The sequence below is a fragment of the Monodelphis domestica genome, chromosome 1 (genome assembly GCF_027887165.1).
Source record: "Monodelphis domestica isolate mMonDom1 chromosome 1, mMonDom1.pri, whole genome shotgun sequence".
Lineage (NCBI taxonomy): Eukaryota > Metazoa > Chordata > Mammalia > Didelphimorphia > Didelphidae > Monodelphis > Monodelphis domestica.
Window position 1 is genome coordinate 272,821,368 of NC_077227.1, and position 22,225 is coordinate 272,843,592.

The window sequence follows — 22,225 nt, forward strand, 5'->3', positions numbered from 1 at the left end:
GACGTCCTGAGAACTCCAGAGGCTTTTCTCTACCTCACTTCCTATATCTCACATGTGCCAATGGTATTTCTAGCTTGTCCTAGGACCACCCAGAGGTCTGTCCTTTTTTTGCACATGTCTCTTGAAGGCTAAATTGTCAAATAATTAAATCTTGAGTTAGCTGCAGCCCTTCCTAGTCTTGTTACACTGAGTAGGGTGGAGAATGTAGTTTCTAAGACCTGATTCTGTTATTCCAAGTATCTCCATTATTATTTATCAGGAAATAGCTAAATCTGATCTTCTAAGGAATGGTCTGAATAGGGTGGAGTAGTTTTGAAATTCACACAATACACAGTTTTGATTCCAAAATGGAAGGTAAGGGTTTAAATAAATGCAAGGAGTTTATTTTATGAAAAAAATCAACAAAATATATAAACCATTGATTAATATGGCAAAAAAATAGAGAAGAAATTCAAATTGCTAGCATTAAAGATGAAAGAGGTGAATATGCCCCCAATGAAAATTAAATTAAAACAATTATGAGGAATCATTTTATTCAGTTATATGCAAACACATTTAATAAATAAATTAAATTAAAGAATACTTACTGTGAATTTAAAAAATCTCCATCTTGGTCTAGCACCCCAAAATTGTGCATACCCACACTTCATGGGCATGTGCTAGTCAATGACAAATTAGAAATAACTAACTGCCCACTTGGGCTGTCCTAAGCCAAGCTTGAGCCACCATTGGCACTTGTGAGGCACAGGAAGTGACGGAGAAAGCAGCCTCTGGAATTCGCTCACTTCCTGTGGAGAGAGCTAGAAGCTAGTTCCTGTTAGGAGCTTAAACAGGGAGGAGGCCTGCAGACAGCTTCCCTTCAGATTGGTCACGTGAGTCAAGGACTGATTCCTTTCCACCTTGGCCCTTTGGGCCTAATCTCCCTCTGCCTTTAACCCCTTTCCCTTTTCTCCTCTCTCCTCTCCCTCTCTTTTCCCTACTCCCATTGTGATTAAACCTCCATAAACTCAGTTCTGACTTGAGTGTTTCATTTTAGGAATTTCATAAGTAAATTCCTTGGCGGCCATTGTTCAATATTATAACAATCTTAAAAGGTGAAAATTTCACTACAATATTAACAAAAATAAATAAGTTACCAAGACTATCAAAGGAGGAAATAGAATATCTAAATAAACTTATTTTGGAAAAAAATATTTGAACAATCCAGAAATGAAATTCATAAGAAAAAAGTACAAAGACCAGATGGATTTACAATTGAATTCTACTAAACATTTAAAGATCAACTGATTCCAATATTAAATAAGTTATTTTAAATAGCACATAAAGGAGTTTTACCAGACTCCTTTCATTAAACAAACGTGGTAATGATACCTAAACCAAAAGACCAATTTCATTATTGATTATGTATGCAAAAATCCTAAATACAATACTAGCTAAGAGATTACAACAATATTACATAAATATTATACATTCTGACCAAACAGTATTTAAACTAGGAATGTTAAGAATTGTTTAATATAATAGAAACTATCAATATAATTGATTATATTAACAAAATAGTAATAAAAATCAATACATGTAAAAAAAGCCTTTGACCAAATAGAATACTTCTTCCTATTAGAAATACTGAAAAGCCTAGGTATGAATGAATTTCTTCTTAAAATAATATGCATCTACCTAAAACCATCAGCAAATATTATTTGTAATAGGGATAAGCTAGTAGCCTTGCCAATAAATTCAGGAGTGAAACAAGGAGGTCCATTATCACTAATATTATTTAACATAGTATTACAAATGCTAGCAGTAGTCATAAGAGAAGAAAAAAATTTAAAACACAATCCCATATCTGATGAAGCTTATATTTTATTTTGTTTGTTTTTTGTTTTTGTTTCTGTTTTGTTTTTCCATTTGAATTTGTTTATTTAGTCAATTAAGAACATTATTCCTTTGTTACAAAAGTCACATTATATCCCTCCATCCCCTCTACCAACCTTACCACAGCCAACACGCAATTCCATTGGTTATTACTTATGTCCTTGATCAGAACTTATTTCCATGTTGTTGTTTGCACTAGAATATTCATTTAAAGTCTACATCTGAAACCATATCCCTTTGATCCATGTATTCAAGCAGTTGTTTTTCTTCGGTGTTTTTACTCCCACAGTGTTTCCGCTGAATGTGGATAGTAGTTTTTCGTAGGTTCCTCCAAGTATTGCCACTAATGGAGAGGTTCATTATATTCTATTGTACAACAGTGTTTCAGTATCTGTGTACAATGCTCTCCTGGTTCTGCTCCTCTCACTCAGCATCAATTCCTGGAGGTTGTTCCAGTCCCCATGGAATTCCTCCACTTTATTATTCCTTTGAGCACAATAGTATTCCATCACCAACATATATCACAATTTGTTCAGCCATTCCCCAATTGAAGGGCATCCCCTCATTTTCCAAATTTTTGCCACCACAAAGAGCACAGCTTTGAATATTTTTGTACATATATTTTTCATTATTATCTCTTTGGGGTACAAACCCAGCAGTGCTATGGATGGATCAAAGGGCAGACAGTCTTTTATCAACCTTTAGGCAGAGTTCCCAATTACCCTCCTGAATGTTTGGATCAATTCATAACTCCACCAGCAATTAATTAATGTCCCGAATTTGCCACATCCCCTCCAACATTCATTACTTTCCTTTACTGTCATATTAGCCAATCTGCTAGGTGTGAGGGGATACCTCAGAGTTGTTTTGATTTGCATTTCCCTGATTATTAGATATTTAAATCTCTTTTTCATGTGCTTATTAACAGTTTTGATTTCTTTAACTGAAAATTACCTATTCATGTCCCTTGCCCATTTATCAATTGGAGAATGACTTGATTTTTTGTACAATTGATTTAGCTCTTTATAAATTTGAGTAATTAGACCTGTGTCAAATGTTTTTATAATGAATATTGTTCCCAATTTGTTGCTTCCCTTATAATTTTGGATGCATTAGTTTTTTTGTACAAAAACTTTTTAATCTTTGCTTTTGCATTTTGTGATTTTTTTCTAACTTTTGCTTGGTTTTAAAGTCTTTCCTTTGCCAAAGATCTGACAACTATACTATTCTGTGTTCATCTAATTTCCTTATGTTTTCCTTCTTTATGTTCAGGTCATTCATCCATTCTGAGTTTATCTTGGTGTAGGGTATGAGATATTGATGCAAACCTAATATCTCCCATACTGTCTTACAATTTTCCCAGCAGTTTTGGTCAAATAGTGGGTTTTGGACTCCCAAAACTGGGATCTTTGGGTTTATTATAAACTGTCTTGCTGAGGTCTCTTACCCCAAGTCTATTCCACTCATACTCCTTTCTGTCTCTTAGCCAGTACCAAATAGTTTTGATAATCACTGTCTTATAGTATAGTTTGAGACCTGGGACTGCAAGTCCTATTTCCTTTGCATTTTTTTCATTATTTCCCTGGATGTCCTTGATCTTTTTTTCTTCCAAATGAACTTTGTTATGTTTTTTTTCTAATTCAGTAAAAAAGTTTTTGGTATTTCAATGGGTATGGCACTAAATAAGTAAATTAATTTGGGTAGGATTGTCATTTTTATCATGTTAGCTTGTCCTACCCATGAGCAGTCAATGTTTTTCCAATTTTTTAGGTCTAGTTTTAATTGTGTGGAGACTGTTTTGTAGTTTTGTTCATATAGTTTCTGTGTTTGTCTCAGCAGACCGATTCCTAAGTATTTTATAGGGTCTAAGGTGATTTTAAATGGAATTTCTCTTTCTAATTCTTGCTGCTGAAATGTGTTGGAGATATATAGAAATGCTGATGACTTATGCCAGTTTATTTTGTATCCTGCACCTTTGTTAAAATTGTTGATTCTTTCAACTAGCTTTTTGATTATCTAGGATTCTTTAAGTAAACTATCATATCATCTTCAAAGAGTGAAAGCTTGGTCTCCTCATTGCCAATTTTAATACCACAAAATTCTTTTTCTTCTCTAATTGCTTCTAATTTTCTTCTCTAATTGCTACTGCCAGTTTTTCTAGTGCAATGTTAAGTAATATAGGTGATAATTGGTATCCTTGTTTCACTCTTGATCTTATTGGGAAGGCTTCTAGTTTATCCCCATTGCAGATGATGTTTACTGATGGTTATAGATATATACTGTTTATTATTTTTAGGAAAGGCCCATCTAATCCTATACTTCCTAGTGTTTTCAATAGGAATGGGTGTTGTATTTTATCAAAGACTTTTTCTGCATCTATTGAGATAATCAAATGAATTTTTTCAGATTTCTTGTTAATATGGTCAATTATGTGGATGGTTTTCTTAATATTGAACCATCCTTGCATTCCTGTTATGAATCCTACCTGGTCATACTGAATAACCCTTTTGATGACTTGCTAGAGTCTTTTTGCTAGATTCCTATTTAAGATTTTTGCATCTATATTCATTAAGGAGATTGTTCGATAGTTTTCTTTTTGTTTTTGACCTGCCTGACTTTGGTATCAGTACCATGTTTTGTCACGAAATCAATTTTGTAGAACTCCTTCTTTGCTTATTCTGTCAAATAGTTTGTCTAATATTGGGATGAGTTGTTCTTTGAATGTTTGATAGAATTCATTTGTGAATCCATCTGGACCTGGGGATGTATTCTTATGGAGTTCTTTGATTACTTGTTCAATATTTTTTACTGATACAGGGTTGTTTAGGTAATTTATTTTTTCTTCTGTTAGTCTAGTCAATTTATATTTTTGTAAGTATTCAACCATATCACCTAGATTGACATATTTGTTGCCATGTAATTGGGCAGAGTAGTTTCTAATGATTGCCTTAATTTCCTCTTCATTAGAGGTGAGGTCTCCCTTTTCATCTTGGATACTGTCAATTTGGTTTTCTTCTTTTCTTTTCTTTTTTTTTAAACCCTTACCTTCTGTCTTGGAGCCAATAACCTAGGACCTCCCATCTCTAGGTCTGGCTCTCAATCCACTGAGCTACCCAGCTGCCCCCCTCTTCTTTTCTTTTCTTAATTAGACTGAACAGTACTTTGTCTATTTTACTCATTTTTTCAATATACTGCTTCTAGTCTTATTTATTAAATCAATAGTTCTTTAACATTTAATTTTATTAATTTTTCCTTTGATTTTTAGGAACTCTAATTTAATCTTTATCTGAGGATTTTTAATTTGTTCACTTTCTAGTTTTTTTTTTAATTTGCATGTCTAAATCATTGACCTCTGCTCTCCATAATTTGTTAATATATGAACTCAAGGATATAAATTTTTCCCTAAGTAATTCTTTGGCTGCATCCCATAGGTTTAGAAATGATATCTCATGATTGTCATTTTCTTCAATGAAATTATTAATTTTTTCTATGATTTGTTCTTCGACTAACTGGTTTTGGGGAATCGTACTGTTTAATTTCCAATTAATTTTTATTTACCTCTCCATGTACCGTTACTAATTATTATTTTCATTGCATTGTGATCTGAGTAGGTTGCATTTATTATTTCTACTCTTTTGCACTTGTTTGCCATATTTTTATGCCCTAATACATGAGCAATTTTTGTGAATGTACCATGTGGTGCTGAAAATAAGGTATATTCTTTTTTGGCCCTATTTATTTTTCTCCACATGTCTAATAACTCTAATTTTTCTAAGATTTCATTGACTTCTCTTAGCTCTTATTTATTTTTTGGTTTGATTTATCTACTTCGGATAAAGAAAGGTTCAGATCTCCCACTAATATGGTTTTTCTATCTATTTCGTCCTTGTGCTCCTCTAGTTTCTCCTTTAGAAATTTGGATGGTATGTCATTTGGTGCATATTTGTTGAGTATTGACATTTCCTCACTGTCTAGATTTATTTTTACTTTGGCTTTGTCGGATATCATGATTGCATCTCCTGCCTTCTTTTTGTCAGTTGATGCCCAATAGATTTGGCTCCACCCTCTTACTTTCACCCTATGTGTATCTACCTTCCTCATGTGTGTTTCTTGTAGACAGCATATGGTAGGGTTTTGGATTCTAATCCACTCTGCTATTTGCTTGCTTTTTATGGATGAGTTCATTCCATTCACATTCAGGGTTATGATTACTAGGTGTGTATTTCCCAGCATTTTGATTTCTACTCCTCATCCTGCCTTTTCTTCTTTCACTAATTCCTTCTATACCAATGATTTTTTTTAAATCAGTCCTCCTAGTTCCCACCCTTATTTTAATTCCCTTTCTTTTTCCCTTCCTTCTAATTCCCCCTCTTATTTGCCCTGTATTCTTTCTGAAACTACCCCCTCCATCTTCTCCCTCCCTTGTACTGCTTCCCTCCCCAACAGTCCATTCGTTATCCCTCTACCCCCCCCATAGGGTGCAAATCCATTCTCTGCCCCAAAGGATTGGATTATTCTTCCCTCTTTGGGTCAATTTCAAAGCATGTAAGAGTTGAGTATTTCCTATCTCCAACCTCTTTATTCTTCCAGTGTATTGATGTTCTCTCCCCTCCCAGCATGAGCTTCTTTGTGACATATAAATTTACCCAATTTTCCCCCAATTATTTCTTTTCCAATTTCTTTTAGTATTAACCTCTTTTTAAGCTCTAGTTGTATATATATATATATATATATATATATATATATATATATATATATATGTATACATATATATACATGTATATGTATCTATGAATGCATATATCTATATATCTATTTTTCTCTTATCCTTTCATCCTATACAGTTTGTCACTGTTCTATCTAAGTGTAATTCTTCTAGCTGCCCAGATGATAACAAGAGTTTTTAGAGTTACCAATGACCTCTTTTCTTATAGGGATTCATAACATTTTAACTTATTGAGTCTCTTTTTAAAAAAGTTTTTTTTTGTTTGTTTTGTTTTTTTTCTTTTTCCCCTATTTTTAACTACCTTTTGATGATTCTCTTGAGTTCTGTGCTTGGGCATCAAATTTTCTGTTCAGGTTTGGTCTTTTCTTTACAAAGTCTTGGAAATCTTCTATTTTGTTGAATGACCATACTTTCCACTGTAAGAATATAGTCACTTTTGCTGGGTAGTTCATTCTTTGTTGCATACCTAGTTCCCTTGCTTTCCAGGATATCATATTGCATGCTTTTAAGTCCTTCAGTGTGGATGCAGCCAGATCCTGCATTATCCACACTGTGGTTCCATGGTATTTGAATGACTTCTTCTTGGCAGCTTTACTTCTTGGGAGCTTTTAATATCTTTTCTTTGGTCTTATAGTTCTTGAATTTGGCTATAACCTTCCTGGGTGTTTTCAGTTGGGGATTAAGTACAGGAGGTGATCTGTGGACTCTTCCAATGTCCACTTTTCCCTCTTGTTCTAGGATATCAGGGCAGTTTTCTTGAATGATTTCCTGTAGTATTATGTCCAGGCTTTTTCTTTTGTCATGGTCTTCTGGTAGACCAATGATTCTTAAATTGTCTCTCCTGGAAAGATTTTCTAAATTCACTGTTTTGTGAATGAGATGCTTCATATTTTCCTCAATTTTTTCATACTTTTCATTTTGTTTTATAGTGTCCTGCTGCCTTGTCAGGTCACTTAATTCTGGTTATATTATTCTGGTTCTTAAAGACTGGATTTCATCCCTGGCTTTTCAGTCATCCTTCTCCTTCTGGTCTGATTTTCTTTGGAGGTCATCTTTCATCCTCTTTATCTCATTTTTCATCTCCTTTATCTCATTTTCCAGCTGGTTGATTTTGGCTTTCAAGAAACTATTTTCTCATTTTAGTTCAAGTGCCTCTGTTTCCAGATGACTTATCTTAGTTTTTAAAGTTCTTTTCCCAATTGTCTTCAGCCTCTCTTAGTTGTGTTTTGAATTGCATTTTGAGTTCTTCCAAAGCCTGTATCCAATTTGCTGGGATTTCTGATTTATCATTTGCTGGTCCTTCCCCTCCTGTTCCATTTGTTGTATGGAAGCTGTCTATTGTAATTTCTTTCTTCTTTTTCTGTTGTTTGCTCATATTTACTCCTTTTCTCCCTGTATTTGGCTGTGCTCTTGCTCCTCTCATATGGGGGGGGGGGGGCAGCTTCTGTCAGTCTCCACTCTTGGAGCTTTGACAGAAGTTCTTTTCCTGCAGTGTGTAGCGGAGGTTTTGGGGGGTTTAAGCTTCCCTGTCCTCTGAAGGCTTTTGATGGGATTAAGTTCAGCTGGGTTGGGCTGGGTGTTCACTGAGGCCAAAACCTCCTGGAAGGCTGGAGCAATATGGAGGATCTTCACAGTTCTAGCCAGGCTGCCAGCTCTATGCTCTGTCTCTAGCTCCTTCCCCACCATCTGTGTTCAATGCTCTGAGCTTGGCACAGCTCTGCCTGCAAGCTACACCCTCCAGACCAGCACCTTTGCCTGCCCAGAGGTTCCCCGCTGCTGCTGGAGGCTTAGCGCTCTAGGTGGGGGAGGGGTCCTAGGACCTTCCTTCTGTCTTCCCCTTAACCCCAAGTGTTCTTGGGTTCTGGCTTTTGTCGGGTGTACTTTTTGAATTGAGTCCAGCAGGAGGGTTCCTTGGCTCTGTCTTGTTTGGTTTGATTTTCAATCCCCTTGGCATATTCAGTTTGTGATTGGTAAGGAAGGGTATTCAGAGGTCTGAACTTCTGCTCCTTCTAGGCCACCATCTTGATTCCCTGAAGTTTATATTTTAAAACATAGAGATACTTAAAAGTATCCAAAAGGGAGGATCCACATGTGAGCCAGGTAATACTCTGGAGAATCAAGAATGGACCTTGGGGTGAAATGAACATAGATGGCCCAAATACTTCCTCAGATGGAAAATGAAGGCAGGAACTTAGGTATAGACACATGTCCAAGGTAAGAAGAGAGATAAAATGAGTCACTAGTCATCACATGGGACAGTTAGGTGGTATGTGGATAGTATCAGGTCTAGAGTCAGGAAGACTCATCTTCCTGAGTTCAAATCTGGTCTCAGACATTTAATGGTTATGTGTCCCTGGACAAGTCACTTAATTCTGTTTGCCATGATTTCCTCATCTGTAAAATGAGCTAGAGAGGGAAGTGGCACACATTCTAGTTTCTTTGCCAAGAAAACCCTAATTTGTCTCATGAAGAGTGAGATACACTTGAAAATGACTGAACAATAATTACAAAAATGATCACATAGCTAGTAAGTATTTAAAGCTATGATTTACGCCCTTTTTTAGGCCTTTTCTCTTTCAACTTCAGGGTTTTCCCACTATAATACAGTTTCTTACAGTTTTCCTTTGGTTAAATTGCTAGATAAATAATTACATCAGGATAATCATGATGATAATGATCATATTCTAGGCTTCAGTTTACTCATCTATAAAATAAAATTTGTATAGATCATATCTAAATGAGTTTCTTGTTTTAAAAAATAAGAGAAATAAAGGGAAAGGAAAGGTTTTAATGCTACAGAAAAAAAGAAAGTGAATTGGATTTAGAAAGAGATTTGATATGTATTAACAGAAACCAGAGAATTCATTTTAGAAATGTCAGCCATCTGCATAGTACTACTCTTGGATAGTGAGCTGAAAATGTTTTCGGAAACACAATTTAAATAATCTTGTCAAAAATTCATCTTGGTATCCCTTAGTACAGTTTTATCCTGGTAGGAATTTAAATAGAGATCAATCAAGAAAATTCAACAAAATAGTAGGTTTGAATGAAAACACCCTACTCATATTTCAATACAATCTGCAGTAGGTTAACTTCCTGATGATTTCCATGAATGGATTTCCTTTCTCAAACACATCTAAAAGAATACATAAATGTACATAGGGCATCTATATGTAGATATGCTTTTTTTCTCAACATAACATGGCATGTCCTTCAATTTATGTGCTATTTTATTCTCTAAAGACAACAGTTGAGGTAGCATGGCAATGTGGAGAAATAGATTGGAATTTCAAGTATGCCACCAACTGGTTGTGTGACACTGAGTGAATCATCTCACCTTCTGAACATCTGTAAAATGAAGCAATGCTGACTTTATCTCTATGGTGATTTTCAGTTCTAAAATTTTATGATTCTGTTCACTGTTGGGCAAAAAAAAAATTTTTTATCTAAATACCATACAGTTGTTTCTTTCATTTTTGCATTTTATTTCTATTGATAGAATAAATAAATTAGAATCATTATATATTAACATTTCACCAATAACATATATTTAGAAATGTAGCCAAAGGTTAGAGAACATCCAGTTCAATTCAATTAAATAAGAAGTGCCAGATATGTATAAGCCACTATGGATGGCATTGATAATACAAAAATGGAAGTTAAAATAATACTTGCCCTTAAGAAGCCCTTGCTAATGACACAATAATATATATCGGGTTTTTTCCCTCTCTTCTACTACTGACCTCTTGAGTACTAAAGCTATTCTTTATCTTCTTTAACATAATTATGTGATTAAAGAAATGAGATATTTCATATTCTGAAGCAGCATGAATAAATATTTGTGGGGGAAAACACAAGGACAATTTCTAAAGAGATTTTTGGAATTGTCCTAGAATTTACTTTAGCTTTTCAATGCTTCCCTGTTGCTGATAGTGAAAGCTGCTATAAGCTGCTACTATCTACAGCAAATAGGAGTTGCCAAAATAAAGAATATAGCCAAAGAAGGGAGAAAAGAAAAAAGAAAGGTTCAGCCTGACCAATTCTAAAGACAAAGGGGATCAATCTAAAGAAGCTTTCTCCATCTACATTGTAGTAAATGCTAAGACCTCCATTCTAGGCAATCTGGAACTGGTCCAAAGGCCCTTTGAGGATAACTCCATATTACCCAAAATGGGCATATCTTGACAAGTGTGGGTTACATGTGTAAAAATGTAGGTTGAATTTAGGGTTACAATCAAGGTGAATGTGAAATTAGTCTTTATAATAGGCCAAATCTGTCATGAACCTTTTGCTTACCCCAATTGCATGAGCCATATTCTTGAGCTTAAAGTATTTATATTAACCAGCTAGAAGTTGTTGTAAGGTTAAAGGTAATTATATTTTTAAATACGTATGATAGTGAAACTACTATTAATAAAATGAAACAAAATTTAAAGAAATTTATTTTTTCATCATTTTTTTTGGTATATGGAAAATGTCAACTGGCCATACCTTAGGCATAAATGTATACTATTTGGTAGTAGTCCAGGGATGCTAGTAGGAATCTAATTTAAGTGTCTATTCATTTCAGAAATTGAGCATCAATTTTCTGTGGAAACCCTTATTATAAATAGATTTAGAAAGGGACATCATCAGAATCATCTAGTTCAAGAATCTGAACAAGAATTCCCCCTAAAATGTTGCCCCCAAATATATTCTACTTAAAAATGTCCATTTTCAAAGGGTTATCTCACCTATGCTTGGACTAATCCAATTATAGAAAGTGCATAAAAATTCCATTTGTGGACAGTTCTAAAGATGAGAAAGTCCGTCCTTAGATTTATCTGAATCTATTTCCCTATAACTTTTACCCTGATCATTAAACCAAATTCTACCCTCTAAAGCAAAACATCTTTCATAATAATAAATCTTGAAAAAATTTAAGAATTCAATGTTCCCCCAAGTCCTTTCTTTCCTAGGTTAAAAATCTTAAGTCTTTCCATGGATTTCTCATGCAGTCTAGTTTTCAGACCCTTCATTCACTCAACTACCTTCCTTTGAAGGATTTACATTTTTTGTGTCCTTCAAAAGGGAAAACTTCTATAGTATATATGTATATATATATATATATAGTTTCTATATATAGAAGCTTCTATAAATAGTTGAATGAGAGATTAGATTTAATTTCATTTCCCCTTCAACATCTCAATAACTTATTCTTACATCAGTTTATGAAAGAAAACCCCTTCATGTTTCTCTGAATTCATCATCTACATCATTTCTTAAAGTATGGGGTTATTCTATAATAGTCAGGTAATGCAATTTCTTTAGCCATTCTCCAATTAAAGGATGGGAACTCTATTTACAATTCTTTTGTACCACAAAAATACTTCTATGCATTTTTTCATGAAAAAGAAACTTTTATATGTGTCCTCTGTGAAATGTATGTTGTAAAGTGGGTCAAAGAATATGAGCATTCTAATAATTTTTTAGCAAAAATTCAAATTATTTTCCAGAATAGTTGAACCAATTCTAAGCATCAACAAGCATTATTCCAGTCTTTCCACAGCCCCATTAACACTGACTGCAAATGAAATAATTACCATATTAGCCTGAATATAGTGTGACTATTTCCCCCAATATATACCTTTGAAAGTTGCATTTGCACTGTATTTGAGCACTTCCAGCTTTGAAACCATAAACTGTGTATTGTGTGCCTCAACATATGTAAAAAGCATGGCTATCTCGTGGGGGTAGATGGGAAATGCAAACCAAAAGCCTGTTTATTTTGATACTCCCTCAAATACTAAAGATGCTAAATCTGAGTTGTTTAAAACTACTGGAAATGAGAAAACTAGAAGGATCATGATGCTTGCAATCACAGCTGATTGCTGGACGAAAACTGACTCCTTATGTAATTTTAAGGCATAAAACATTATCTAAGGAAAAGTTACCATCAGGAGTGATCTTTCATGTACAGGAAAAAAAATGGATGAATGAAGAACTTGTGTTAGAATGGCTGAATGTGAAGAGAATTGCTGAAATGCACAGGGACCTAGATAGTTGTTATTTGGGGAGGACTGATGTTGCAATTACAAGTGTTAGATGTAGTAATTAAGAAGCCATTCAAAGGTCATTTGAGGAAAGAATATAAGTAGTGGATGTTGGCTGTAAACCATGAATTTACTCCATTGAGAAAAATAAAGAAATTGTCCATCACTAAATTAGGGAACTGGATCAAAACCACTTGGGACAAAATCTCCACTGAATCCATTGTCTTTGGATTTAAAAAAAATGTTTTATATTTAACAGTATGGATGGCAGTAAAAATGGTGTTTTTTGGGAAGAAGAGTGTGACAACAATGACTTGAGTGATGTTTCCACTTCAGGGTGATGAGGAAATAGAAGAGGAATGAGAACATGATTAAATATTGAAAGGTAGTTTCTCACAAGTATCTATAAAAGGAATACATATTTAATATGTGTTGGCATTAAACCTTATTTAACTTGTTTTCAGGACCTTGAAAAAACTTCAAATATAAAGTACCTACATTATTCATGAGTTAAGAGAAAGTTGTAATTTAAAAGGAGAAAATAAAATGGGTATTTCCTCTTTCTTAGTTACCCTTCAAAATACTAGGGATAGCACTATATTCAGGGTCACATCATATTTGGACTAATACGGTATGCCCATCCCAAATGTTGTAAATTAGTAATAATAAAAGAGATATGAATTAAAGCATATTATTTGATATATTGAAGTATCATATTATACATATCAAATTACTAAAGGAGAGATTGTAAAAGATCAAAATACTCAACATTAAAGGGATTGCTGATTAACAATCATATTAATTTCCTTTGTGTTGTTATAAATTGGTCCAAATGTTCTGGAAAACAATTTGGATTTATTTTTTTAAGTTCACTAAGTCTTCATACCATATTCCAAGCAGATTGTAATAGGAAAAAAAAGATCTCTCATATTCAAGAATATTTGTACCCATATTTCATGTAGTCTCAAAAATATGGAAAGAAAATATATACCTATTGGTATGACAATAAACTACAGTATGCTGTACAAATGGAATGGAATATTGTTATCTCCTGAGGAATTATAAATAAGATTTTAAAGGAAAATCAGAAGTTATGTGAAGTAATTTAAAGAAATAAAAAAGGACAGAATTACATATAAACAATGACAAAAGTAACAGAAATGAATACAATACCAAAAGGTAATAGAATTCAGATTGGTCAGTTAATGATCTCTTATCAGCCAATTATTCTGTGCCAAAGATTATGCTAAGTGCTAGGGAAACTAGTAAAGGAACTAAAAAAAATAGCCTTTGTCCTTAAGGAGCTCACATTTTCATGGGGGAAACAGCAGCTAACTATATACACATGAGATATAGATGAGGCAAATAGAAGGTAATCTTAGATCAAATACTAGAGCAGTGCTGATTCTAGATAACTCAGGTTAAAATATACTTCTTGATTCTCTGTTCAGAAATGATGAATTTGACTTTTAGTATATGTTGATATACTGACAGTAAGAATAGTAAGAACAATAATAAAAATAGTTAACATTTAATAGTGGAAGAGTTAAGCGGCACAATGGATAGAATATGAGGCCAATAGTCAGGAAGATCTGAGTTCAAATCCAACTCAAACATTTACTGGCTATGTAACCCTGGGCATGTTACTTAACTCAATTTTCCTCAGTTTTCTTATAGGTAAAATAAGCGGGAAAAGGAAATGCCAAACCACTCCAGTATCTTTTCCAAGGAAACCCCACGTGAGGTAATGAAGAGTTGGACTTGACTGAAAGAATGCATAAAGAGCAAACGTAGAGAGCTCTTCACGATTTGCCAAATTCTTTATGCATATTATTCCTTTTGTTCCTCAGAATAAGCCTGGGAGTTAGATATGATTATTTCAGTTTTACAAATGAAGAGACTGAGGGAGACAAAAGTTAAAACTTGTCCAGGATCACACAGTTAGTAAGAGTCTGTGGGCATATTTTCCTTACACCCAGTCCTCTACTAACTGCTGTACCACTTAGCTGCTCTAATATATGTTTACATGTACATATATTTCCTCAGTATAAGTGTTTCAGAGGGAACCGAATCTTACACTACATAGTATCTCCTTTAGTCGATAGCATAGTGCCTTGCATGCCAATTTAAAAAATTGTTTTAATGATAAATTTTAAAGAACGTTTTTAGTCAAATTCACTATATAAAACTATACTTAACTCATTTTTTGGGGTGGGTCTTTGTTTTTAGTAAGGTATTGGAGGCAGAGGACTGTTGGAGAGCTGAATTTTAGGTCAAAATAACATGCACAAATTCAGTACTTTAAAAAATAAAATTTGAAACCCAGTTAGGGATGGGTGGATTGGGACAACCAAAAGATTTGGGTCTGAGAATCTAGGACTAAATCCAGGCTCTTCCACTTACTACTGATTTGACTATGACATGTTGCATATCCATTTCCTCATTTGTAAAATAAAGGGGTCAAACTAATGCAAAGTAATCTATTTTCTATATCTAAATCATAGGATCCTATAAAATATGATCTCATGAATTTAGAATATAATTCGGCAATTGCGCCCTTTGATTCAAATATATATTTTTATTAGTCCAGTAAGATGACTTTAGTATTTTAGTGTAGTCTAGGAAGGTTTGTTTGTATGAGTGTGTTTATTGTGAATATCTTAGAAAGCTCTTGGGATTACTTTTATTTCTGTATTATTGTGTGTGTATATACAGCTATATACTCATTTTGTATATAAATAGATCTATTTTTAGCAAAGCATTTTGCCTGTGGAGTTATTTTGGAGTGCTGGGTTATAATTGTTTATCACCATAGGAACCTGCTACAGATTTTAAATATAAAATTAAGACTATTGTTGTGCATTGTAATTTTTTTCACTTTTGTGTTTGGCTTTGAGGAAGAAAGAGTAATATGTAAACCTGCTGGGCTAAATGACAAAACACAAAAGACAAGCAGCTTAAGAGGACATACTATCAACTTCGAGCATAAATAATATACCATCCATTATATTCCAAAAAAATACAGTATGACATTATATATTTGATTACAAAAATACCTCTGAGATATGAAAGATTGCATATCAATATTTTGCTTAAAGTTCTGGGTATAATTCTACTTTAAAATGTAACTATTTATAACCCTAAATTTTTTAAATCTTAAATTTATTTATTTGTTTGTTACATTAAAATCCCCAGATAACTGTGCTCCTCCTCTATCTCCATTAAAGAAGGTAGCATTTGACAAAAAAAAAATATATATATAAAACTATGTCTTGCTTATTTCTATTTATCAGTTTTTTCTCTGGAGGTGTACATACACAAGTCATTTTTCAAACAGTATTTCTGTTCCCATTCTCTTCTGTTAATATTTTCTTGGTTCTGCTTTTTTCACTCCTCATAATTTCATGTAAGTCTTTTCATTTAAAAAAATTAAACTGCTTGTCATTTCTTATGGTACAGTGGCATTCCATTACAATCATGTGCCAAAATTGGTTTAAGTTATTCCCCAATTGATGGGCATCCTCTCAATGTCCAGTTCTTTAACACCATGAAGAGAATTGCTATACTATTTTAGGACATAATATTTCCTCCAACAATTTCTGCCTCTGCAAGGCCAGGGACTATATCATGACTTAAGGAGAGTCATTGAATACTATAGCTTACCTCCACTGGTGTTCATCTAGGAGCAGATCCTGATAGTAGTAGCAAATATTTCAACAAGAAAATGAAATTACTTCTATTATAATTTGACAGAAGAGACATAATAGAAGACTTCCTGGGCTTTGAGTCAAGAAAACCAAAGTTCAAATCTTGTCTGCGATATTTACTGGCTACATGACCCTGTCCAAGTTTCTGAATTTCTATGTGCTTCAGGCACACTCCCCAGGATGTATCTACTATGTCATATAATATATGTTGTTATATTAACAATATTCTTACAAAACAGTCATTAAACAAAAGATGAAGACCATTCTGGAAAGCAATTTGGAATTAGGCAAATAAAGTGGCTAAAATACTCATGACCTCTGGCTCAGAGATTCCACTGGTAGGCATTTATCTTTGGAGGTCAATGAAAAAAAAAGAATATCTTCAGATAAATAGAAATATTTATAGCAGTTGGGGGGGATTTTTGTTTTTGTTTTGAGGGGGATTTTTGGTGAAAGCAAAGAACTGAAACAAAGTAGATGGTCATCAAATAGGCAATGGCTACACAACTGTGATACATCAAAGCAATGGAATATTACTGTACTATCAGAAAGGACAACTATAATAAATATAGGGGAGTATAAAAAGACTTAAACCAATGCAAAGTGGAGTAAGTAGAGCCTTCAAAACAATATACCCTAACTACAATATTGTAAATTGGAAAAAAATAACACTCAGAAAACAATTCAAAATCAATGTTGTAAAATTATGAAGAATAAGCATGGTGTCAAAGAAGAGATATAAGAAGATATATAACCTTTCATTCACTCGTAATAGAAGTACATATTGATTGGTTTTACTCATTTTCTTCCTGTTTTTCCTCTTTCTTTAAAAAAAAAACACCTCTGTTATAAGGGATTGCTCTCTACAAGGAGGAAGGAGTGGAAAATTTTAGGTGATTAAAAAAGAAGATAAAAATAAGAAATAAGCATACAAGTATATTATTCAGTGGGTAGCTTTCCAAGTCTTTTGTAAAGTTCTATAAAACATGGTAGGAAACAAAGCTTAAAATGTTTTAAAATTTTAGAAAAGACCACAATAAACATTATCATATGAAGTGTGTTTCCTTCAGCAAACATAAGTCATGTTCATTTTCTGCAAGATCTCTAAAGCATAGACTTGACTGATGTGGACAGTGCACTAGGCACATTTGCACTCTCTTTATCGTCAAAGACAATTCAGTACAAGTAATAGGAGGTTCAAATTTGTCTAGATTAGCTTTTCCAAGGACTGAAAACAAGAATTCTGAAAGTCCAGTATCTAGAGTCCAAGTTAGTCTAAGTAGGCATAGTATTTGTGATGAAAGGGTTAAAGATAGAGAAGACTTGATCAATACAATTTCTATTAGGAGAGCTACCAGCAATATACAGGCAAGTTAAAACTAAATTAAATCACAGTAATTAATATGCTTGTGGAGTAAAACCACATTTGAAAATCTATAAAACTAAATATGTGGAAACTATGGAAAGAAATCTCAGTAATTAAGGCAAAGATTTTTCTCTAATTAGCTGTAATGCATCATTAAATCCTATTATAATTGTGATTGAAGAATATAGCTTCTTTAATCTGCCTACTGAGGAGATGAATGAAAATAAAAACTGAATTTTCCACAAACATTCATCTTTACATATTCCAATTTACTTGAAGCACATAAACTTAGGTGTATTCCTCTAGTAAATGGTATTTTTCTACATCTTTGAAAATTGGATAATCAACAAAAATAAAATAATAAATAAAGTTTTAAAGAATTGACTATATTGAGGCACAAGAAGCTTAATTAAAGGATGCTCACCATTAACATAATCATGCAGAACTTATGCTGAATAAGAAGAGCAGTATAAACTTGTTTCTCAGATAGTGTTTAATTAATTTGATAGCTATCTTTTTATCATAATTGTAGTTACCTATTTAAAGTGATTATCATCAACAATCTTTTATTTTCTTCTTCAAACACTGCCATTTTGACTAACTTCCATCATTTCAAATATCACAGAACACCTTACTAGGTAGTCTCTATAATTTAAATAAGGCTATTCTGTAATCTGCTACTGAACAAGAGAATGCAGTGTTATTCACATTTTAACTTAATTGGAATAAAGGCAGTAAGAGAAAGATTAGTATTTCATATTTTAAAAAAGATGAGCATTGGTAAGGTAAGGTAAAGACAACACATTAAAAATTTATAGAACTTTTTTTTAAAAAGATAATATTTCTAGAGAGCAATTATAAAGACTGGCCTCAGACACCACTGTACCTACACGATATAATTGATAGTGTTTTACCAATAGAAAGTGGAGATTAGGGAAAAGCTAAGTTCCAAAAATGAAACCAAAAGGCCCTCTATAGGCAACATTGCACATACTCATCTAATTGATAAGGAAGCAACAAACAAATGAATAAATCAAGTATATTTGTTCACAGAAATGAAGTTAGTACTAGTAAGAAATCAGAATACAGCTAAAAGAAATACCAACATTTTCATTCTTAAGAACCCTGAACTCACAAATCAATGCAGTTTTTATAAAGAATGACGGAAACTATATAATGTATCATTGTATGTTGCAAATACTTAACATCTATTTAACACCTAAAAAGATACAATAAAGTAGTTGCAATTATATCTTAGAAGCTCACTAATTTTTATCATCAGAGATGATAAATCTCCCTACTCTATATATAGACTCTAAAATATCATTAAAAATTCAACAATTATGTCATAATCTGAAGACTATTATGAATAAAACAACTTGCAATTGTCTGGACACAATAATGCCCCACAAAGATTTAAGATTGGAACTACACTATTGTCAATGTGAGGTATACTTGGGCATAGAATGTTCCCATTGCATAAATCAAGTCAGAAGGGAGACAGAATGGGACAAGATTGTGAGTACGAGTCTATGCTAGCTAAGTCTACATTCTAAGAGCTGCATTAACCCAGAGAACTGATCCAACTTCTATGACCATGGAATAGAGGCACTTGGAATCATAGTATATAAGAAATTAGTAGGCCATTAGTAGCTATTTTTATCAGCTCATTGTGTTTATTGAATGCTTGATTTCTCATTGGCTAAATGAGTGTCAGACTGGCAAATGGCAGGAGATAATTTTGGATTCCATGACTTAAAGGTATATATTGTAATAAACATTCCCAAAGAAATGAAAGATCATCCTGCCAATCCCTTCTTCACCTTCAAGGTCTTTTCTCCTTCCTATTTGACTTTTTCATTTCAAAGGAATCATAATTGTGTGTCACACACACACACACACACACACACACACACACATACAATTCTCGACTCCATTCATCATTTTTATTTCCCTTGGCATGGGTGTCCATATCTTACTGGTTCCAAGGAAATTAACATCATTAGATAATGCATAATCTAGCCAGTGAAATTATAGATAAATAGCAAGTCACCTTCCTTTTCTGGCATATTTCCTCATGCAAGCACCTTCTTCCTTTACCTAGAATATTTTACAGTATAATAGATACATCATCCTGTTCAATACCATTAGCAGATTTTAGTCTCAAGTTACAGTTTTCTGCTAAAAATTCCCTATCTAATTCCTCTAACCAAATCATTTCTCCTTTCCCTTTGCTAGAAAAACAAAACCTGAGGAAGAATCATCATTGAAAAACTAAAAGTCATAGTCATTAAATTAAAGCAAAGGTATATCCAAATGAATTGCTTAGACAAGAAATATGTGCTATAACAGAGGTATACTGGAGATCAACTAAAGGGAGTCAATTGTCAGAAGTTCAATGTGAGAATTTGTACAAGGGAAACTGGCAAAAACACAATTTGATTTGTTTTTCATTGCTTGTCTAGAAGTGGTGGCTAAAATGTTAATATTATAAATTAATCTTGAGTGTCATGCCTTTTCAGAGTCTGTTACTAAAAATTTACCAGCCCATCCTATATGTATTCCTTTCTTATTTCTATTTTTAATCATTAGGTTTCACTTAATTTTTTAAATTTGCATACAAAATATGAATTGAAAAATTCTGACTCTTTAAATATTCTTCACAAGATACTTTATTGTTGAATTTGCTTCATTTTCTTCATTTGTTAAATACAGATGACATCTGAGAATTGGATCAATGTTTAGAATTGGTTTTGCTTATTCATTGTGGAAAAGGCTTTTTAGTATTTGAAATAGACAAAGATGTCAATTTTACAAATATAAGATTGAGAGACAAATTGGAAGACATATATTGTCCTTGTTTTAGCTGGAAAGAAAAGGTAGAAAGTGCAATTTCTAGGTGAGTGTGGAGGAAGGAGTGCCTTAAAAAGTTGTCATGAACATGTGGGTGGAAATAAAAGTATCTGAAGGAGTTGAGAAAATAGTACAGAAAATGGGTTTCTTCAAGTGATGGCATGGATTAGCCTTAGCTGAAGATAAATGGCTTTTACTCAATACATTGATTAAAATATCATCTATAAAATATCATCATACTAGTCTATGGTATATAGTAGGAATTTCAGAAACAAATTATACATGAATTAATTGAGTATAATACTTGTGTAAATGAATGCTTAAACAATTCATACCTTCTCTGTGTCAATGCCTTTTGACATAGACCATGTGGAGACGATATAATCCATTACTCTCTCACTAAGGCCTTTAGGGACTTGATACAATTTTAGGAAGTCACGGACATTGTTCAGCATCTCATGGTATCGATTGGTATTAGCATACATTTGCTGGAAAATTGTAGTAACATTTCCAAAAATAGTTGCATATAGGAGGGCTGAAAGAGAATAAACAATGATTAAAAGTTAATATAAATAATCCAGGAAAATATAAAAGAAAACATAATATAAAGACCATGTCAATAATATTATAAACTAGGTACATGTGTATTTCAGTATGAGTTAGGGCACAAAAAAAGTAACTCTTGACCCATCTTTTTATTTAGGAAAATGAAGAAATTAGTGACAAATAATGCTATGGGTAGGTCCCATTGTCCAAGATCTTGTGAGAAAGATTGTTCTTCATAATAGTCTCTTTGAATAAAATTTCAGTTTAAATTTGTATCTGTTCTTTAAGGACTGATTATTAAGTTTGGGAATTGATTCTTTATAATAATCCTTTTTTCTTTTTCTGATGATACGTCCTCAATGTCCTTGGCTAATTCATCTTTTATATCTTGTCACCTCAAATGTGGACCAAGAACTTGTTATATTTTCTCTACATATTTTTAGACTTGACAGCCTCATGAGTTCCCATGGTTCAATTATCATTTCTTTGCTGAAAATTTAGAAATTCCCAAATCATATGTGTGTGTGTGTGTGTATACATAATAGCTCCATCTGTCTCTTGAGCTCCAGTTATACATAAAAACAATTTACTAGGCATGTATTACAAACATCTCAAACTCAAGCATATCTAAAACTGGACTTATCTTCCCCCCCCAAAAAAAAAACAACTCATGACTTCTGAACTATTTGTTTTAGAAATACCACCATCCTAAGAGGAGAGAGTCAAGAAAGTGGAGTAATGGAAGGCACTGGCCTGAGTTCTCCCAAATTTACCTCTGAAAAAAAAATAATGCCTTAAAATGAATTCTGGGATGGCAGAATCAACAAAAAGATGAGATTTAAAAATTTTTTGTTACCAAAACAACTTAAAATTTCAAGAGGAAAGGTCTGTCTGACTGAGGTGAATGTTGAAATTAGTCCAGTAGCCCTGATATCCTAGAACCAGAGGGTAAAATAGAAATTGAAATAATATACTGATCAGTTCCTAGAAGAGATCCCAAAATGAAAACTCCCAGAAATAGGATAGCCAAACTCCAGAGCTCCCAGGTCAAAGCAAAAACACTGAAAGCATCCAGAAAGAAACAATCCAAATATATAATCACAGGATAACACAAAATTTA

The 22,225-nt window shown here is 33.2% G+C and overlaps 1 protein-coding gene across 1 annotated transcript in view; it reads right to left on the minus strand.

Moving 5' to 3' along the window:
* Positions 1–22,225, minus strand: part of KCNH5 (potassium voltage-gated channel subfamily H member 5) — a 584,985-nt gene that overhangs the window by 188,941 nt on the left and 373,819 nt on the right. The window contains exon 8 of the mRNA XM_001369347.3: positions 20,895–21,094. Coding sequence (XP_001369384.1) covers positions 20,895–21,094 — 200 coding nt within the window. The remainder of the gene's footprint in view (positions 1–20,894; positions 21,095–22,225) is intronic.